This window comes from Phallusia mammillata, chromosome 1 (genome assembly GCF_965637545.1).
Source record: "Phallusia mammillata chromosome 1, kaPhaMamm4.hap1.1, whole genome shotgun sequence".
In the NCBI taxonomy this organism is placed as follows: Eukaryota; Metazoa; Chordata; class Ascidiacea; order Phlebobranchia; family Ascidiidae; genus Phallusia; species Phallusia mammillata.
The window spans coordinates 19,530,476-19,553,197 of record NC_137252.1 but is presented as its reverse complement, the minus strand read 5'-3'; the positions used below and the strand labels follow the sequence as shown (position 1 = coordinate 19,553,197).

General features: G+C 35.3%; 1 protein-coding gene across 1 annotated transcript; it reads right to left on the bottom strand.

The window, feature by feature from the left end:
- Positions 1-2,016: 2,016 nt before the first annotated feature.
- On the bottom strand, positions 2,017-22,706 carry LOC145229627 (radial spoke head 10 homolog B-like). The gene is made up of 18 exons (XM_080094970.1): positions 22,453-22,706; positions 21,867-21,994; positions 18,716-18,830; positions 18,184-18,384; positions 17,915-18,091; positions 17,660-17,798; positions 16,821-16,939; positions 16,574-16,760; positions 10,885-10,999; positions 10,529-10,766; positions 10,214-10,321; positions 9,609-9,694; positions 5,460-5,520; positions 5,192-5,240; positions 4,959-5,051; positions 4,649-4,829; positions 2,215-2,272; positions 2,017-2,130 (listed from the first exon to the last, which is right to left on the bottom strand). The coding sequence occupies exons 1-18, from the start codon at positions 22,624-22,626 to the stop codon at positions 2,086-2,088; spliced, it is 2,274 nt and encodes a 757-aa protein (XP_079951096.1). The 5' UTR covers positions 22,627-22,706; the 3' UTR covers positions 2,017-2,085.
- Positions 22,707-22,722: the final 16 nt, after the last annotated feature.

Sequence of the window (22,722 nt, the reverse complement as noted above, 5' to 3'; positions counted from 1 at the left end):
GGAATATATTGAATAGGCTTAATGGTGACATTATGCAACCTTGTCTCACTCCCACGTAACCAGTCTGTAAGTTGTCCTCCTGTATTGACCGCACATCTTGTGTCATCATATAGTGTTTTCATAATCCTGATGTATTGTGAGCCAATTCCGATTTGGCCAAGCATCTTCCAGAGCACCTCCCTCCAAACTGTGTCGAAGGCGGACTTGAAGTCGATGAAATTTAGGTGCAATGGAACTTGGTGTTCCCTTGCCTTCTGTATTATCTCTCTTGTTATGAAAATTGCATCCGTAGTTCCTTTGCCTGGTCTGAAACCGAATTGCGATTTGCCTACAAACCTTTCAATTAAGTGTTGGTTTCTGACCATCAGTATTACTTTTCCAGGGACTGATAAGAGTGAAATGGCTCTTTAGTTTTCGACATTTAGTTTGTCGCCTTTTTTGTGTATTGGGGATATAATCATCTTAGACCAATCTTGTGGTGTGTTTTTTATCTGTGATTATTTTATTGAACAACAATCCTACCTTACTATGTTTGATGATATATGTATAGATTATTGCGGGCTTGCGGCTATCGATATAAATTAAGCTTTCCCAAGTTCCAGAAAGTATAAGGCCTCTCACGGCATATTAAACTTAATTTTTCACTTTGCTGTTAATCCAGCTTTTCCTTTGCTTTTAACGAATATTTTGTGCACAATTTACGGGGTCTAGTTTTAAAACTAGGCCATTTATGTAAGTAAAACATTTATGTTAGTATAGTCTGCAGCAACATTTAACAAAGATGAAGGTTTAACTTTAAGTGTAATGTCACTACTCATTTTGCCAACCTTCCAACGACATCAAAATGTTGAACCGCAGAGGAAAAGAAGGGAAGTGGTCAAATTGAAACTAACATTTTATGTTTACGGAACAATAAAAGCCTTTGATTACTTTTCGATCATCATGCACATTTTCGAACAATGTGCGCACGTTTATACGCTGTGCAAAAAAAAACATTGTGCCAAAAACGCTGGTATAAAAAAATTTTGGGATCCAAGAACAGTTAACAACAGCGAATTATTTTGTCAATTATTTAACAGGAAACACATCAGTTATGAATAATTTTTTAACGCTGAAATTCTGGAGTAGCACCAAATTATCGACAACAAACCAGAAGAACGAAGTTTGTTTGTTTCATTTTCCTCGGTGGGCGGGCAACGCCTGAATGCGCTATGCTCACAAAGAGTCCGCCGTCCCGTCGAGATGCCTGTTTTTATTGCAAGTCCGTTGATCATTTTTTATTTGATTTTTTCGACTTAGGCCGTTGGTGACTTCAATTTAGTTCAACCCATCGGGAACCATTGTGTTGAAGCAATGCCGCTTAAGTTTATTGCTCAGGAAAACACAAGCGACCGAGACAGGATTAAAACCCATGACCTTGTGATCTCTAGGCGGTTGCGCTAACCACACGGCCAACTTGGCTTAATAATGTGTTGGGTTCCACATAAATAGACAAAAAATGCGATTGACAACGTATCGGCAGGTAGATATTTGTGGCAAGTTGTTTAATAGCTAATGAGTTTTTGCATCAAATAACATATGAGACTGCAGTTTTCCAGAATAAATCGGGCAAAAAATTATACGACTGTAGGCTACCCGGAAACAAAACTGTCAAGTGAGTCATGGTTTTTAGTTTAAACAATAGTTTTTTTGGCTTGCGATTGTAGATTTAATGTTAGTACTTTTTTGGCATGTTCAAATTTATTTAGTGAACTTTTCTCTTTTATTATTTGTGTGGGTGTGTGCTCTTCCTTCTGGTGCTTGAAGCAGGGTTTATTTTCATGCCGAACCCCACCGTCTTTCCTGACACGGCTAGTCAGATTCTGCCTGAGGACATTATGACCTAAATCAAGTCGCCATTTTAAAACTAAAGGTGTAGATGACAATTGATAATAATGTACAACAAAAACAACTAAAAAATATGGACCTGTTAATAAGCTACAGAACTCAATTATTTTGTTTTACAAATTATGGAAGACTGGTCACAGTGCTTGTATTGAATATATCTCTTATCAGTTTCAAATTCCAGTGAACATATATTTGATTTTAGGGAAGTTCATCAGATGATTTTGGTAAATCACTGCATTCAACCTGCAAATAAAACCATCACAAAATTAAAGAAAAAGCATTACAGAATTGAAGAAAAGGCACTGCAGAATTTCTTTAACAGTATACCTCGTGGTGCTCACTTGCAGTTGAAGTTACAGGGCTGTTACTTTTGATTGTCCATCGTCTATAAATGCAAAATCATATAAATCAATTTTCAACTAGAAACATGACTTTCCTATATATTTCCAACACATATTATATATCCTATTTAATAATTTACAATATGCACCATCTGAACTTCTAACGTGACTGTTTTTGGAAGGAAAAATGAATAGGTCCCCACACCTGTATATGTGCAAAAAAATTGTAAAAAGAACGGGAAAGAATACTTCCAATCCTATGAGAATTTATTCTGTAGCTTGATAATGTTGTTCAAATCCTTTTGTAATACAGTTAAAACTTCTCTTCAAACTAGAAGGGTGGCTTAGCACATATTGCCATTGCACATACACTGTGACCTATTTCTAAACATATATTTACATCCCATACTTATTTTATATTGGGTCCCATATCATCCACTGTCTTTTATAACCTTAGTTGTTTCTGCAAGCAGAAACTCATTGGTCCCCACACATGCAAAATTGTAAATAATGCATTTCAAGAGATAACAATGAGAAAGTTTGGCATTGTATCGTCAAACACAGTGATCGGTAATGTGCATAAATAAATATGCTATATGGAGTAAAGACTATTTAAATTCATTCCATTTATACATTTTTCAAGGTTTTTCTATTTTATGACTATCTGAGAAAAAGGTGCTAAATAGTGAGAAAAGAGGCTAAAACACAACAATCAGCTCCTATTAATGGTGAATTGTACATGACTGTAGGAGTCTAATGGAGTAAATGATAGGTACTACAGAGTTTAACACGACAATCAACACCTACAAATAGTACACTCTACAAACTGTCCAAATTTCATTCAATTCAGACATTGTTTAAAAAATTCACCCTTTTTAGGGGGCTAGAGGGGTAAATATTGGGGTTACAGGGTTAAACAAAACAATTGACACCTATAAATGACAAATTCTGCAAGTATTTCAAATTTCACTAAATTTCGACACCGTTTAAAAAACTCACCCATTTTAGGGGGTCAGTGGGGTAACTGATGGGGTTTAACACCCAAAAGTATAAAATATGCAACCACGATGACCTAATTAACAGTCATGTAAAATTTTATCCAAGTCGAACAATGTTTAAAATTCTAACCACTAGAGGTGTTATTAACAACATTCGTCAACGCTTCGGACGTCATAAGGCTGTTAATACCCCACTGACTGGCATGTGCAAAAACGTCCACCAAGTAATGCACAAACACAAGTACCATATGTACTGGTGCCTTTATTATACCATTACACCACAGAAATCTTTCGTTTGTGGTGCACAGCAACATACAAAAACGTTTTACACTTTGGGGTCTAGCGGGATAAATACTGGGGTTATCAAGTCAAACAAAGCAAATGGCACATCTGCATAAATATATCTACCATCTTGAAAGTTTCATCCAAATTCACCAAAGATTTCATGCCAAAAGTGCAGGACAAACTTCACCGGAGAAAAAAAAAAAAAAAAAAAAACTGAGTGAAATCAAGATGCGTCCCCATAATAAGGGGACCCATAATAACTGATACAGACACTGACAAACTAAATAAAGATGCCATACTGAGGCAAAGATATTACAAACTGTTCTTGACTTTATGTTGTTTTGCAATACATATGCATTGACCCACTGTAGCCGTTCTTGATGCAGTAGCTAACCTGAATGACCGTTAAACAACATTTTGACAAGGTTTTCTTTAACATGCAGTGAATCCTTTATTTTCAACGATAAGGTTTTTCCGAAGGAATATAATGGCCTCATGAAATGAATTCATGCCAAAAACAAGAAGTGATATTGTGGTGCATATGCAACAAACTGTTCTTGTGTTTCACAAATCACAAAATGTTTTTGTTGACCTGCTATAACTTGCCATCAAGCACAGCAAATCGGAAAACAAACCGTCAATCACTAATTTAAGTTTCAGTGAAACACATTGTATCTTTTTATTGACCACAAAGTTTGCCTGATGCATGCATACTATGAAAGTGATAAAATAGATCTATACAGAAACTGAAAATGCAAGGGTTTACTATTATCGAAAAACTGACATCACATCAACTATTTATATGGTGGCAGAGTAGCAATGCCAACAATAAATTTAATTTCCATGGCCTTTCACTGCATGATACAAGTATAAAAAAATGTTGCAAAATTATTAAAACAACGAGAACAGTGCCTGGTGGCAAAGGCCAACTAGGAATGTCACAGTAGTCTTTCATATAATTTCAAGAGTACTTGAGATTGTGTTCCAATTTTTGGACTTAACCGAAAAAAAAAAACTAAATACAATGACAAACATGTGGCAGAGAGGCAAATATAACTCTATTTTTTAAAACTTTTTAAACAGAACTGTTACAGTTTTGTTGAACAGTTTTACAAGGTGACACTATTTAATATCCACCTTTCTGCCTCAAATTCCAATCTTTGCATCCTAATACTTTCACCAGTTGATGCTTTACTTCTTGCTGCTTCACTTCGCAGGGCTACCACTTTATTCCATGCAGGGAACAAACAATGCATGAAAAAGAAGTTCAGGTTCTTTGTCCAATTTGAAAATTCTGCTTCATGTGGTGATGTCATTTCTAAAACATAGGTTATGGGATACAACTGCGTGTTTGTCATATTAGCTTCCAATATAACCACATTCGAATGAGACTCCCACCACATAACAGGCAAAACTAACTGTGAAAACATCAAACAACTATTACTACCTTCATTGTGAACTTGACTGTTGTTTGCTTCTTTTAAAGAATCATGGTCTTTATCTGGGGCAGTAAACTGTGAGAGAGTTTGCAAAAACTGCCCTGCATAGAAAATATACTTTTTGTGGGCAATTGAAAATCAAGATACACAAAATTTATAATACAAAAAAGAGAAAGGTTTAGCATTTAAGATAGTTGATTAAAAACTAATAACAATATAATAAACCCAATTTAAATGTTACCTGACTTTGGAGCGTAGTAGTTTTCCACATGGCTTTCATTGGTGACCCCCTTCAATAATTTGCAAAATAGAATAAAATTCATGTCCGCAATCTATCGAAAATTACACTGAAAGACCGAACTTACTGACACACACTTTTACGAAATGGGCTACAATTTTTCACAAATACTCTTTAACATTCCGATTCAACATGTGATTTATACATCATTTATTTAAGTTAACTACTTACAAATTAGACTGTTGTTTTAACAGGTAACACTAACATTTACCTGAAATACATCTTTAATGGGTTCAATACTTGATGCTTTAACACTCTCCAAGTTGACAGGGCTGCAAAAACAAGCAGTGATATAATAAGATGGTATCGTCTAAATCACGAGTGTAACACAATGCAGCCTACAGAATTCTTGTACTCATGAGTCATGAACACATTACACTGGCCAACACAATTTTTGGTGTCTTTAATGTTAAAACTGATATTGACTAATTTTGGGGTGCTGATTTCAAAAATCATTACGGTTTTCTTCAATCAGGTCAACTTTTTAAGTTATTTACAAAACCAAAATTTATGACCATATTGGTTCAATGACTTTAAAATCACGCTTTTATATGTTTGTTAAAGTTTTGTTACATTAAACACATCAATTTTCTACAGTGCAGTCGGTTTTTTAGCATAAACATGTGTTCTATGCTTATGCTCTGTCTAAAAATAGTTGGTGTAGGCTAGTGGTACTTTTAAACTAAACGTGTTTTATGGAGTGATTTCAGACTAGTAAAGCAAGGTGGTAAAACTAAAATTAATAGTGGCTAGGTCATCTATAAGGTGTTGCATGAATTACCAATATGTTTTATTCTACCTTACTGGTGAAAAACCCATAGAACACAACTAAAAAGAAAAAAAAGATCTGTATCAAATGTTCATATCTTGCACACTTCGTGACTTTGGGGGTTTTGGATAAGCAATGGGCTCCACTTATCTAATGTTGACTCGAATATTGCAGCAATGGACAAAAACAGTAGAAAGGGACTGAAATTATTAGAAGAGTACATAACTAAGTAATTAAGAGGTCTGAAAAAATCGGAACGAAAATGAGTATAAAGCTACACTTCCCTTAAAACGTAGGGGATAAAAATGATGAGAATTAAGCTGAAAGGTTCCAACAGGATATCAGTGAAACAAAACGTGTTGGGGAAGAGGGAATAATGTGATCCTGGCTAATTACTGTTGGTAAATTAAACGGGACGATATTGCTGCCAGTCATTTCTGAAAGTTACAGAAGTAGGCTACATGTGCTTAGGCCTATATCCGATATACCTGACAACTTACAAATTTGAAACCTTTGTTTTGTTTTTTGTGTGGAATTTTGTTTGTTAGGAGTGTCCACCTGTTACATTTAAAATTAAATCGAAACTTTGTTCTTGCAATAACGGTAATTCCACATAAAATACTCAAAACCAGTTTCACTATAGTGTATACATATAGATTGTTTTTCAAACGTGGATGTACCATAACATGAAAACTAGACGTGATACAGATAAACCGATTGCATTTTTGAAATCAGGGCACTAAAATTAGTCAAAATCAATTAAAACATTACTGACACCAGAAAAAAAATATTTTTTTGTTGCCCTGTGTTATCAGACAAAATGTGCAAAGCAACCACAATAGCTAAAACAAGAGCCTACAGCTAAGACTGTATTAGACCAGATTCTCTTGTATGTTATTTTGATTGGGAGAAATTTCCATGGTAATATCCTACCCCTTCGTAACTCTATCATCATATGTGCTGATATGTAAAACATCAATCGAAATGGAGTCAAATCACCTAATGCTGAAACATCAATCCACTTAAATCAATAAACCTTCACACTACAAAATTAAAACTATCAATAAACAGATATCCATCTCAACTTTCAAGAGATAACCATGAGAATGTTTGGTGTTGTGATCGGCAATGGGGTTAAATAATAATACTAAGTAGATTACAACTATACAAATTGGATTCAACCCAAATATTGTTTGAAGTATGCCCTATTTAAAGTTTAGATTTAAAGAAAAGACGGAGTAAATAGTGGCACAATGGGGTAAAACAGAAAAATCGACACCATGACAGGAAAAAACCTACAAGCTGTCCAATTTTCATATAATATGAACATTGTTAAAAAAAGTCACCCATTTTAGGGGCCAGTTGGGTAAATCATGGGGCTACAGGGCAAAACACAACAATTGAGGACTTTAAGTAGTTTAACTTTAAGCAGTGTTCAATAAACTTTGCAAATTTCATTCAACTTAAACGCTGTTTAGAAAATTCACCCATTTTAGGGGGCTATCGGAATAAATGTTAGGGCTAAAACGTAAAACACAACAATCGAAACCGACAAAAGGTATATTCTACATGCTATCCAAATTTTAGCCAATTCCGACACAGTTTAAAACACTCAACCATCTTAGGGGGCTAGTAGGGTAACTTATAGGGTTCGGCACACAAACTAAAAAATATGAAACCACAATGACTCAATCAAAAGTACTGCAAAATTTCAGTTCAATCAGCCAATGTTTAAAATGTTGACCACTAGAGGTGTTTTGAGCAACAACTATTATTGCTTCTGATGTCATAGGGCTGTTAACACCCCCCTAAATGCCATGGCGCAAAAACGTCCAAGAAGCAACCCACAAACACCAGTAAAATATGTTCGGTTGCCCTTGTAACACTAATGCACCACAGAAATCTTTCGCTGGTGGTCCCCAGTAACATACAAACACTTTTTACACTTTGGGGGTTAGTAGGGTAAATGTTTGGGCTACAGAGTTGAACACAACAATGGAAACCTGTAAATGGCATACTCTACAAGCTATCCAAATTTCAAACATTGATGGCAAAACAAGTCGGACAGACTTTGATAAGAAAAAATGAACAAACAAACAAGTAAAATCAATATGTGTCAGCTTCAAGGAAGGGGACCCATAATAAGGATAAAAACCTGTTGTTTGGTTGAAAAAAAGTGTTGTTCATGACAGTTTTCCAAGCTTCCACTACTGAAGCAAAAATTTAGACTAGAAGGGTGGCTTAGCACATATTGCCCTTGCATATACACTATAACCTATTTTAAAACATAAATATATTTCCTATGCTTATTTTGTATTGGGTCCCATATTAGCAATCGTCTTTTATAACTTTAGTCGTTTCTGCAGGCAAAAACTCATGGGTCCCCACACATGCAAAGTTGAAAATAATGCAATTCAAGAGATAACCATGAGAAAGTCTGGTGTTTTTAGGTAAAACACAGTGACTGGCACTGGGCTTAAATAATAATACTATGTAGAATACAAACTACAAAATTAGATTCACCCCAGATATTGTTTGAAGTATGTCCTATTTAATGTTTTAAAAAACTGACCCATTTTAGGGGGCTAGTAGGGCAACTAATTCGGTTCGACACACAAACTAAAAAATATATAAAAACCACAATGACTCAATCAATAGTACTGCAAAATTTCAGCCCAATCCGCCAATGTTTAAAATTTCGACCACTAGAGGTGTTTTGAGCAACAACCGTTACTGTTTCTGACGTCATAGGGCTGGTAACAAGCCCCTAACTGCCATGGCGCAAAAACAACCACCAAGCAACCCACCAACGAGCAACATACAACTGGTTGCCCTTGTAACACTATTGCTCCAAAGAAATCTTTCGTCTGTGGTGCCCAGTAACATACAAATACGTTTTACACTTTAGGGGCTTGTGGGGTAAATGTAGGACTACAGGGTTGAACACAACAATCGACACCTATAAATGGCATACTATACAAGAAATCCAAATTTCAGCCAATTCTGACACTGTTTAAAAACTCACCCATTTTAGGGGGCTAGCGGGGTAAATACTGGGGTTATCAACAAAAACAAAGTGGGATGCACATCTACATAACTACATCTACCATCTGTGTAAATTTCAGCCAAATCCATCAAACATTTGATGGAAAAACGAGTCGGACAAACTTTGCGTAAAAACACCCATTTTAGGGGGCGAGCGGGGTAAATACTGGGGTTATCAACAAAACCAAAGTGGGATGCACATCTACATAACTATATCTACCATCTGTGTAAATTTCAGCCAAACACATCAAACATTTGATGGAAAAATGAGTCGGACAAACTTCCGGGAAAAAATACCCATTTTAGGGGGCTAGCGGGGTAAATACTGGGGTTATCAACAAAAACAAAGTGGGATGCACATCTACATAACTATATCTACCATCTGTGTAAATTTCAGCCAAATCCATCAAACATTTGATAGAAAAACGAGTCGGACAAACTTTGGGAAGAAAAAAAAACAAAAAAAACAAAAACAATTCGAGTAAAATCAATATGTGTCCCCTTCAGGGAAGGGGACCCATAATAACACCATAGTAAGAAAAATACCTGGGAGCGTTTGTTTCACTCTCTTGCAAACTGTTGTATTGTAACGCACATCCAACCACAGCTTCAAAAAACTCCAAAAATGTCATCTGCAATTAGGGTAAATTTTGAAGCTGAACTAAGACCTAAAGTTATGAACCAATCAGCATTTGAAAACAGCTCTTAGCAGTCCATGAAAGTTACTTGCATTGTGGGGCTTATGTGGCTCTAAAGTTGTTTTTTTTATTCCAACCATGGTAAAAAAAGTTTGGTGGTAAAAAGCACCAGTAAGGTGACACAAAATTTTATTTTGGGTTAAGTAACCTAACATTAACCTGAGAAATTTAGTTAGGTATGAACTGCCATGTATGGTTCAAGCAGCCAATAGATAAACAGACTATAGTGTTAATTTAAATTGAAAAATGATAAAGCACAAATAGGTGAAAACTCATTTTATAGAATAGTACACAATTTCCAAATTTAATGCAGAAAATTGCACACACAAAATCATTATAAATAAAATACTAAATTGTGTAACATCACAGGCATCATGTGAAAGAAATTAATTGGTTAATCAAAAAAAGTTTATTATGTGCCAAAATTAATAGATAAGGATATTTTTTTAACACCTCCAACTCCATGTTGCATGTTTCACCATCTGAAACAGTAGGATCATCTACAGCCAAAATTTTTAAAACTGTTGCTGTTGGTAGATTGTTGCCTATAATCTTTAGATCCTAAAAAATTGGGTTTAGGTCATGGTTAGTAGTCCTGAGAGGTAAATAGAAACTGTATTAAATAACAGAATTTGTTTGTATCTGTAAAATGTTTTTTTTTTTTTGCCAAATCCAACAATGTGCTCACCATTTAATCATACTCGGTAAATATTTTTTTGTAAAAAATAATTACATTGTCATACATTTAGATTTTTGAAAAAAAAATACCTGCAACAAAAACAAAAACTGCCTCATTGTTAATGTTGAATCATGAGGAGTTTGGACACGCTTAGTGCAGGATTTTTGAAAAATTTGCCAACTCCTGTCCATGTATGCCAAAGCTGTTACAGCTCGACGGGGCTCAAAAAGGAAGTAACCTCCAACTTGGCAGGAAAATTTGATTAAATGTTCCTCAATTAACCACTGCAAGCAAGCAGCAATAATTGAGGCCTTTCCATCAGGGTTTCTGCACAAAATACTTTTGTAAATCCATGGCCAAGATGTTTTATGCAAGACATTTGGAAATAAATTACAAAAAACAACATAAATTGGTCTTGTACTGTATCAGTTCTAAAATTTCTTACTTATTCACTTGCCCCTCAAACAGAATGTAACTGATAATGATACAAGTGCTCAAAAACTCACGAAGAAGAATTTTTTCCATGGGATTATGAACATCTTCACCAACATTGCAATGTGCTGCAAATAACATAGCCAGATCATTTTCTAAAGCATATAAAGTAACTAGACGGGTGGCTTAGCACATTTTGCCATGGTACATACACCATACCATATTTCAAAACATGAATGTATTTCCTATACTTATTTTATATTGGGCCTCACACTTGCCAACATTTTTTATAACCTTGGTTTGTTTCTGCAAGCAGAAACTCATGGGTCCCCAAACATATCAGGTTGTGCATAATGCATTTTAGGGTGATAATCGACACCCATAAATGGCAAACTCTACACGCTATACAAGTTAAACTCTACGACATTGTTTACAAATTTACCGATTTTAGGGGACTAGTGGGGTAAACATTGGGGCTACAGGGTAAAACATAACAATCGACACCAAATTATGGCACAACAAACAAACTGTCCAAATTTCAGCTAATTTAGACATTGTTTAAAAATCACCCATTTTAGGGGGGTAGCAGGGTAAATAGTGGGGCTAACGAGTCAAATAAAGCAAATGGCACATCTACATAACTATATCTATCATATGTAAAAGTTTCATCAAAATCCATGGATTTCATGCTAAAAGTGCATGGACAAACTTCAAGGGAGAAAAAAGAAAAAAACAGAGTGAAATCAAAATGTGTCCCCTTCAGAGAAGGGGACCCATAAATATTCAGTTTACAGGGAGGGATCACCACTTGTAGTATTAGGCAACCCGGGCCTTTGGAAGTCTATTAAAGCTATTTACATAGCAAGAAGTAATCCACATACAAAAGAAATACCATCGAACATTGTTTGTTAACTTAAGCAACTTTATTGTAATGAGGTCATTAGTTGCTTTTGACTAAAGAAAAACAATTAAAAAACACAATAAAGTTTATAGGATTCATTCATTTGTAAAAGTTTTTGGGTAAACAAATACACAACCCACCACCCCAAATCCCAAATTTTAGTTACATACATTAATAGTTAATCATGGTTGTTTTCCCAAATTTTAGTTACATTCATAGTTAATCATGGTTTGTTAATCATGGAAGATTATCCTAAACTAGAAGGGTGGCTTAGCACATACTGCTATTGCACATACACTGTGACCTATTTTTTAACTTATATATATATGTCATACACTTGTTTTATAATCGGTCCCATATCATCCACTGTCTTTTATAGCCGTAGTTGTTTCTGCAGGCAGAAACTCATGGGTCCACCACACATGCAAAGTTGTAAACTAGAAGGGTGGCTTAGCACATATTGCCATTGCACATACACGTGACCTATTTCTTAACACATATATATATATATCCTTCACTTATTTTGCAATGGGTCCCATATCAGCCACTGTATTTTATAACCTTAGTTGTTTCTGCAAGCAGAAACTCATGGGTCCCCCACACATGCAAAGTTGTAAATAATGCATTTCATGAAATAACTATAATAAATTTTGGTGCTATGAGTTTAAAAATGGCCAAAAAAGTCTGCAAAAATAATTATGCTGTACGAGGCACAAACTACACAAGTTGCATTCAATTCAGCAATTGTTTGCCAAATTTACCAATTTTAGGGGTTATTGCGGCTATGGAATGGAACTCAATAATCAACACTTATAAAATGCAAAATGAACCAACTGTCCAGATTTCATCTAAGTTGGGCATTGTTTAAAAAAAATCACCCATTTTAGGGGGCCAGTGGGGTAAATATTGGGGCTACAGGATGAAACACAACTATCGACAGCTTATTATGGCAAAATAAACAAATAGTTCAAATTTCTTCTAATTCGGCATTATTTTAAAAAATCACCCATTTTAGGTGGCCAGTGGGGTAAATATTGGGGCTACAGGGTGAAACACAACTATCGACAGCCTATTATGGCAAAATGAACAAACTGTCAAAATTTCATCTAATTCGGACATTATTTTAAAAAATTCACCCATTTTAGGGGGCTAGTGGGGTAAATATTGGGGCTACAGGGTGAAACACAACTATCGACAGCTTATTATGGCAAAATGAACAAACTGTCCAAATTTCATCTCATTCGGACATTATTTAAAAAATTCACCCATTTTAGGGAGATAGTGGGGTAAATATTGGGGCTACAGGGTGAAACACAACAATCGACGCCTTAAAATGGCATAATGAACAAACTGTCCAAATTTCATCCAATTCGGACATTGTTTAAAATTTCACCCATTTTAGGGGGCTAACGGGGTAAATACTGGGGCTAGCGAGTCAAACAAAACAAAAGGCACATCTACATAACCATATCTACCATCTGTGAAAATTTCATCCAAATCCACTAAAGATTTCAGGACAAAAGCGCATGGACAAACTTCACCTCAGAAAAAAGAAAAAAAACAGAAAAAAACAAAAAACAGAGTGAAATCAAGATGCGTCCCCTTCAGGGAAGGGGACCCATAATAATGTGTTTTACAAAATAACTATGACAATTTTTAGTGCTATCTGTCAAGGCACAGATTATACAAGTCGCATTCAATTCAGCCATTGTTTGCAAAATTCACCATGAGGGCCAAGTGGGGTAAATATTGGGGCTACAGGGTGAAACACAACAATCGACGCCTTAAAATGGCATAATGAACAAACTGTCCAAATTTCATCCAATTCGGACATTGTTTAAAATTTCACCCATTTTAGGGGGCTAACGGGGTAAATACTGGGGCTAGCGAGTCAAACAAAACAAAAGGCACATCTACATAACCATATCTACCATCTGTGAAAATTTCATCCAAATCCACTAAAGATTTCAGGACAAAAGCGCATGGACAAACTTCACCTCAGAAAAAAGAAAAAAAACAGAAAAAAACAAAAAACAGAGTGAAATCAAGATGCGTCCCCTTCAGGGAAGGGGACCCATAATAATGTGTTTTACAAAATAACTATGACAATTTTTAGTGCTATCTGTCAAGGCACAGATTATACAAGTCGCATTCAATTCAGCCATTGTTTGCAAAATTCACCATGAGGGCCAAGTGGGGTAAATATTGGGGCTACAGGGTGAAACGCAATAATCAACACCTACAAATACAAAACTCTCCAAATTTCATTTAATTCGCACATTATGCAAACAATTCACCCATTTTAGGGGGCTAGTGGGGTAAATATTGGGGCTACATGATAAAACACTACAATCAACACCTAACTAGAAGGGTGGCTTAGCACATATTGCCCTTGCACATACACTATACCAGGGATGGCGAACCTTTTTGGTTGCATGGGTCAAACATGATATCAAAATTCGGAAAGAAAACAAAGTGGGTCACATATTTTATTATATGTCAATGCAAATATGCTTGTTACTGCATCTTTTCTGCAAGTCTTGTAATCCTAGATAGTTTTCAGTCTAATACACGCAGCAGTCATATCTGCGCTGAGACGATTCCTGGCACTTGATTTTATGAAATTCATGTGTGAAAACAAGGATACGCATGAATATGTGAAACCGAACAGCGTCAACAAAGTTACAACAAATCGTTTCAAGTTGTACGTTCAAATAAACATATCTGTTGCCTCACAATTGACTCAACAATCCGTATTTTAAGACAATAGGCCATCTGGCAAAGGGCTTAAAGTTAACTGTTGTGCTGCTTTTTAATCTTGGAAGTCTGGTAACCCTACCTATAGTAATCAGTATAAATTTTTAGGGGTGACATTGTGACCCGCGGGTCAGTGGATTTGCTATCCCTGCACTATACCCTATTTTGAAACATTAATATATTTCCTTTACATATTTATACTGGGTCCCATACCATCCACGTCTTTTATAACCTTGGTTGTTTCTGCAAGCAAAAACTTATGGGTCTCCACACATGCAAAGTTGTAGATAATGCAATTCAATAGATAACTATGAGTAAGTTTGGTATTGTTATGTCAAACACAGTGATTGGTACTGTGCATATTTAAATACGCTATATGGAGTACAAACTATTTAATAGGGGTTGTTCCTTTTATGAAAAAACGGGTTGTTCCTTTTATGAAAAAAGGGGTTGTTCGTTTTATGAAAAGGGGTTGTTCCTTTTATGACCTATCTGAGAAATAACTGTTAAATTGTGAGAAAATAAGCTAAAACACAACAATCAGCTCCTATTATTGGCGAATTGCACATGATTGTAGGGGGGCTAGTGGAGTAAATGATAAGGCTACAGAGTTGAACACAACAATCGAGACCTATAAATGACACACTCTACAAGCTATCCAAATTTCATTCAATTCAGACATTGTTTAAAAAATTAAACCATTTTAAGGGGCTAGTGGGGTAAATGTTGGGGCAACAGGGTAAAACACAACATTCTATACCTATAAATGGCATACTCTGCAAGCTATCTAAATTTTATTCGATTCAGACATTGTTTAAAAAAATGACCCATTTTGGGGTGCCAGTGGGGTAAATGTTGGAGCGACAGGGTTGAACATAACAATTAACAACTATAAATAACACACTACATAAGCTGTCCAAATTTCATTCAATTCGGACATTGTTTAAATAATTTACCCTTTTTAGGGGGCTAGATAGGTAAATGTTGGGGCTATAGGGTTAAACACAATAATTTAGGTGTTATAGCAACATTCGTCAACGCTTATGACGTTATAAGGCTGTTAATACCCCTCTGACTGACATGCGCAAAAACATGCACCAAGTAAGGCACAAACACAAGTACCACATGTTCTCTTGTCTTTATTATACTATTACACTGCAGAAATCTTTCGTTTGTGGTGTGCACCATCATAAAAAAACGTTTTACACTTTGGGGTCTAGTGGGGTAAATACTAGGGTTATCAAGTCAAACGAAGCAGATGGCACATCTACATAACTATATCTACCATCTGTGAAAGTTTCATCCAAATCCACCAAAGGTTTCATGCCAAAAGTGCATGGACAAATTTCACCGGAGAAAAAAGAAAAAAAAAACTGAGTGAAATCAAGATGCCTGCCCTTCAGGGCAGGGCTGCCACTGAGAATTTTAAGATATCCCAAGGTTACCTCACCAAAAATCCCAAGGTTTGTCCAAAAATCCCAAGATAACCAAAAAATGGCAAATACACAGTTTAAATCCTAGCTGGCGCAGGCAACATAATCTATATGGTTACACCAGGTCCCAGTCATCTGTACTTTTGAAAAGACGCTAAGAAATACCAGAAAAATACAAAAGAAAAAGATATTTTTTGTACATGTTTTTAGTGGCACATAATACACCGAAAAGCCTGTAGCACTAGCCTGACTCATAAGTTTTGACAGAGAACTTCGATCAACTTGCACTTCTTCGAACACAAAATTGATGAAGCACTGTTAATCGTTACATAAAAAGATGATTTTTGCAAATGGATATTTTTTGTTCGCAACAACAGTATTAATTGTATCTTAAACGTATTAAATGAATAATTTAAAAAAATCCCAAGGTTTAAAAAGTTTTTCCCAAGATCCCAAGCTCAACACTGAAATCTCAAGATCTTGGGAAAAATCCCAAGGAGTGGCAGCCCCGCTTCAGGGAAGGGGACCCATAAAACCATTGATTTTATACTATCCTAAGTTTGAACAGTAATCGTTCCTCACAGAACAGCAATAAAAATACACAGACTTACCAACAGAACGATCCAATGATGCCAAACTATGTGTGTAATGATGTAATCGACAATCTTTCAGAAACCTCCAAAATTGAAATCTTGTCATTACAAATGTATTATCTGGAGAACGATCATGTCCAAGAGCACTGTAGAAACTGTAAACTCTTCTCAGTAATGAGATATTTCGTATCATGAGGAAAGTAACCTGAATAAGACAGTTAAAAACATGTTGTTTGCTACAGTGACATGAAATTCATTGACATACCTGTTTTAACTCATGTTCCCGTTGATCTCGTGGAATGTTTTCCAAAATAAAATCAATATCAATGGTCAAGTTAGGTCCCAATACATTTCCACATCCATCATTTGACATTGTCAGTTTTCCTGTAGAACACTTTTTGATTTCGTAAAAAGCTAAAAATATCACAAAACTAAATACATATTTGCTTTTTCAAATTGTTGGTATATTTTCAACCAATTCTTCTTATTCATAAATGTGACTTCTCAACTTTTATGTTTGTACTGATAAAACATAAATATTCTCAGTTATTCTCATATGCAATAGCTGTACGGAGGTGCAGTAACCTGACCTTTTAGTGACTAGCTGGATTATAAATTCCTAATCACCAAGAAAATGCCGTGTCAATGATAATTAAACAAATTCGTAGTAAAATTAAACATCATTTATTTTTTACCTGATTTTGGCTAATAGCTAATAAGGCTTAAATTTCCAAGCTAAAATTAATGCTTACTGTGAAGCTCGCCAACAACTTTTTTCAAACATGAAAAAACACACATGGAATCCCTGTAGCAGGATTAATAAAAAATATAGCTAGATAAGTTACAGACCATAACATCACAGTTGGAAATGTCAAAAGCAAATTTGTCATTAGCAAAAAGAAAATTGTGCTTAAAAATTGTATTTCTGGCTTTTTCAACCAAAATACACATTTCATACAATTCAACCATAAAAAATTACTCCTGTTTTTGTATAAACAGGAATAATCAAAGAACAATGTTAGACAATAGCACTTATAAGAACTGGTGTCTGAAAAAATGTCGCAATTTCATTAGCCCCCTATAAAATGACAAGACCTGTTTTACCTTCCATGACTGAATCTAAAGTCAAACCAGGTGCATCAGAAGCATCACTTGCATCAAGCTCTAGGTTTGGATAATCAATCATATGATCATTTTCAAACTGACCTTCAAAGACTCGTCCATTTTTGAAAATAAACTTTCCCTGAAAGTTATCAACTGTAGTCAGAGCTCAAAAGAGACTTTATAGTTGTAACATAATACCAAAACCGAATTGAGAGCTTTGCCTCATGTTTTGTTAACAAGAAATTCGATACTCACCCAGCCGTGTTTTTTGCTGTTTTCCCATTCACCATCATACACAGCACCACTGGCAAAAAAGAATTTTCCATGCCCATGTCGCAGACCGTTTACAAAATCACCAACATACTCATTTCGAAGAGGATATTGAGATCCAGGTACACGATTCAAATACCATGTGTGAGTTCCATACCCATGCTAGGATATAAGCACATTATATGAGCCAGAAATTGTCACATAATTTGACACACATGTAAAAATATGCCAACAGCTGCAAAACATAAGTATACCTGCACTCCATTTTCCCACATTCCAGTGTATGATTCATTTGTTGTAAGCCATCGCATGGTACCATCACCATGACGCTTATCATTTATCCACTGCCCCTCATATACATTGCCAGTGTGATAGCGCCGAACACCCCAACCATGCCTATTGTTGTTGACCCAGTCTCCTTCATACCACGAGTGTTCGTTGTAGTGCATGATCCCCTGAATCAGTTTTAAAACTGTTTTTTTAGCACAGTTATGCAATGCAAAAAGCCATCTTAGATTTTTGAAGAGGGCTATAAATTCATTGAGGTACCTATTTATATATCCAGGAAAAACAGTTTTATGTCTACTAACGGTTTAAACAATTCCGTAGAATTTGCTGGATGAACTCTATATCAAAAGATAGGCTTCAAATAAGCTCACTGCCAGTAACTTACAATAGCATCATAAAGATGACAAATTGTCAGATTTTTCAGCAATTTCCAATCTTTTTTTCACAAGTTTTGACACATTTATTTTAATTGGTGAGTCTCATCATTATTAAACTTACTCTCCCATGTCTTTTACCCAAACACCATTGACCAGAATAGGAAACTCCATGTTCAGTTGACTTAAAAACACCAACTCCATGTCGAAGGCCATTAAACACTTCACCTTCATAAAAACTAAAAAAACACAATGTTTATTGATTTGTAAAAAAATGAAAAATAGAAAGGTGGTTTTCTGATATACTTCCATTTTATATATGCCATACGATATTTACCAATTTACCAATTTGCATATATGATTGTTTTTGCAAACAAAAACGAATGGGTCCCCACACACCTGTTTGTGGATTTACAGAAAACAAATGTTGCGGTTATTTTTAGATTCTTGAGAACAAATTATTAGAAAACATTACCCCAACTTTAAAAAAGTTTTGTCCGTATTCTTTTTGCATCATTATTGTCATAAAATAAATTGTTCTTCAGTAGCCTTTTTTTTCTTAAAATTTTTCGATTTTAGCACATATATATAACAGGCTTGCATTTCTGACCTAAGAAACTGGAAAAACTAAAACCAATTATTTCGGGGTTAAAGGGGTGCAAAATGGGTGAATCCAATAAACAGTTAGAAAATTATTTAGAATATCTTACATTGCACCAACCAACACAGCATGAAACTCCTAGATCAGGGGTCTCAAACTCAAATTGCTTTGGGGGCCAAAAACAAACTTTTAAGTAAGTTGGGGGCCGCACTATCGATATCGAACTAGAATATTGCAAGATTAAAAAGTAAAATGTTTATTTATGCTATTAGCTACATTAAAAAACAATATTGTAATAAACAACAAACAGATACACAGTGTAGCAAAGTGAAAGAGTCAACAGTGCTATACTGCTTTGTGTGGAAACAATGGCCTACAATGACGCAACAATACATAAAATATTACACAACAATCGCAATTAGTGATTTTATAAAAGGGTTCGTTCAATCGCGCTGTAAAAACGTTGCATATACCACCAATAGAAAATGATTGTATCATGTAAATTCACTGGTCTGACAAAAACACGTTTTGAGGGCCCGTGGGTGAACCGCTTGGTCATTTGGAGTGAAACTTCAGGAGGATCAACTTTGGATCAATTGCTAACATCTATGTAAATTTGTATAAATTTGAAGCACTCTTTCTTGACCAAACATTTGAAAAATTATGTTTTGGGGGCCTAACCGCTGGGTCATTTAGGGTCAAACTTCTGGAGGATCAAATTCGGATTAATAACTAACATCTGTCTAAATTTGAATAAATTTAAAGAAGTCTTTCTTGACCCAACGAGCGTTACAAACCAGCGTTTAAAAAATTATGTTTTGGAGGCCTGTGGGTGAACCGCTATGTCATTCAGGGTCAAGCTTCTTGCGGATCTATGTGTCCCCTTCAGGAAAGGGGACCCATAACAATAACTGCCCTCCTGTTTTTTAATTGCCTCCCCACCATCATTAAACCAAGCAATACATATGTAAAAATAACAGTCATGAAATATGAAATTGGCTGGTATTAGCAAGCGACAAACTTTAGGCTAAAGATCTAACACAGGGGTGGGGAACCTGCGGCCCGCTTGCCTTTTTAATGTGGCCCCCTTCCCAATTTTATTAAATTCTACAACATAGCATCACAAAGAAACAAACAATAAAATATTTATGTACAAATATTTCCTTGAAATGACTTCTACATTATTGGTAATTTATTTCCAATATCTCCCCATTACACATTATGCTTCACATTTCCATAAAAATTGTTACACAGTCAACCACTTGCTATATTTGTGACGTAACAGTCACTCGATTGCCTCTCCTTGCAGTAACAAATCATTTGCCATGTGGTGTTAGTTTTATCTTGATTTTTAGACTGTACGTCTTGTTTGTTGCAAACATGTAGCAGCAAAGAAAAATCAAATCTGGAGCGATGAAATATAAAACCACTTGTGTGCTTTGGATATTTTTACACGGAACTTGAAACTAAATAAATATTTGGCCCGTCCAAAGGTGTTGTGCAATTCATGCGACCCGCAGTACTAAGTAGGTTCCCCACCCCTGATCTAACAAAACATGTCTTGTGCTCACAATGAGTCTGTCTAGTTGCCTGTTTTATTGCAAGTACTTTAAATACTTTTTTATTTGTTTTTCTGACTAAGTTCCTCAGGAGAATACCAGTGGTAAATATGTGACTAGAACCCACAACCCAGTAACATAAGGTGATTAAGCTAAACATTTCACAATTTCATTGATTTTCCTACTAAAACTAGTAATGCCGCAAATCTGACCAAGATTTAAATTAAAACCAAAAAATATCCCAACAGATGTTTTGAAAATGATTTTATTTTGTTAATGAAAGAAAGCTTGTTTAGAACAAGTTTTGTAAGCCTAACTTCATCTTCCATCTCATGAACAACATAAAAATGTGTTTTGCAACCAACTGAACTACTGTATGACAACAATAGGGATAGCAAATCCCAAACAAAAAGTATTATTTCCACTACATTATAAATTTCACTTATTCTGGTTAAGTGCATAAAATCTTGGCAAATCAAGTAGGTGATTAACTAGAATGTCTGTAGTTGCAATCCTAAACTAGACTGTCTGCAGTTGCAAAAGAATGATCATCATTTGCAAACAAAAAAGACTATTTCTTTGCGAAATTCGAAAAGCTTGAATATATATGTAAAGCTTCATTAAACACCTATAGTAAATGTAGTTGGCAATTATGGATATTGGTGCAGATGTTTACATCTAAAGTATCACATGGATTAGTAATGCAAAAATCACAAAAACAAACATATGTGTTTAACAACTACACATGTCAATAGTGCATTTTTCACAGATTGTACCAAAACCAAGGGTTGTATTTAATCCAGTGGTTCTCAACCTTGTTTCTTTCGTGGCCCACTTTCATTGCAAAAAAATTCTGTGGCCCAGTAAATTTTTGAGATAGAAAGAAATCAACTATAAAATAGGTTCAGAACAAAAAACAAAACAAAAACATTCCTTCTCAATTCCTCCCCAAGCCATTATTCTTGTAAAATTGAGTGTAGTAAATTCTTAAAAAAACAAAAATTTGTTGGTCTGTGGCCCAATCAAAATGCCTCCATGGCCCACCAGTGGGCCATGGCCCACTGGTTGAGAACCACTGATTTAATCACAATAAATACTATTAACTTGAGAAATACCTTTTATCTTTCCACTGGTATCTTCCAAAGCCAGAAATTTCATTGTTAATCATTTCGCCATCATATGACATTCCGTCATTCCAAGTATATTTTCCTCGTCCATGCATTGCCCCTTTTGAAAGCGATCCCTATAACAAACCAAATTAATTGGTTAACATTGCCATCGAATTTCTTGCAGCAATAGAGAAAATTGAATTTGTGTTTGCTTTCTACAGTTTACATTTTTGTACTATTTGAAAGTATACAACTAAATGCAGTTAGAACTGATGGTTTTGTCAATGGCTAACTGAATTATGTTTGTATAGCGGCATGCATGTCATGAGAATATAGGGGTCAGTCAGCAGTCAATTTATATTTTTGCGCCCTAAACCCACACTACAAACAGACAATAAAATAGATAACATAAAATTGCAAAAATGTTTAATTTGTGCCCATATCCTTGTATTTGTGAGCCTCTGCACATTACAGTTTACTACTACAGTACAATAAAAGTATGATCCTTATGTCACCATCAGTGATATACACCTAATCTTATACATAAGTCACAACCTTTGTGTGAGCTTTTATCTATTGGGGCCATACCCACCTGGTATGTGTTTCCACCAGAAAAACTCACTTGACCTTCACCATCATAACAACCAGTTTTGTCCCGAGTGCCTTCATAATGTGATACAATAAAATCAGACAAGGAAGCTTCTTCAGCAGAAGCAGAGTCAGAACCCTTTTCCGACTGTGCCTTTTCTTCGCCAATCTCACTCATATTTTTTTTGGTTTTGAATCAAATTATTTCACAAAAATATGCATAGTCCTAAACACACAAACTAATCACAATGGATTATTATAATTAACATTTAAA

Excerpts from the sequence above, each read along its gene's own strand:
- LOC145229627 (XM_080094970.1), bottom strand. The coding sequence starts at position 22,626 with ATGAGTGAGATTGGCGAAGAAAAGGCACAGTCGGAAAAGGGTTCTGAC. Across the intron at positions 21,995-22,452 it reads CTGGTGGAAACACATACCAG|GGATCGCTTTCAAAAGGGGC; the intron begins GTGGGTATGGCC and ends GGTTTGTTATAG. Across the intron at positions 2,131-2,214 it reads CTGCAAGTGAGCACCACGAG|GTTGAATGCAGTGATTTACC; the intron begins GTATACTGTTAA and ends TTTTATTTGCAG.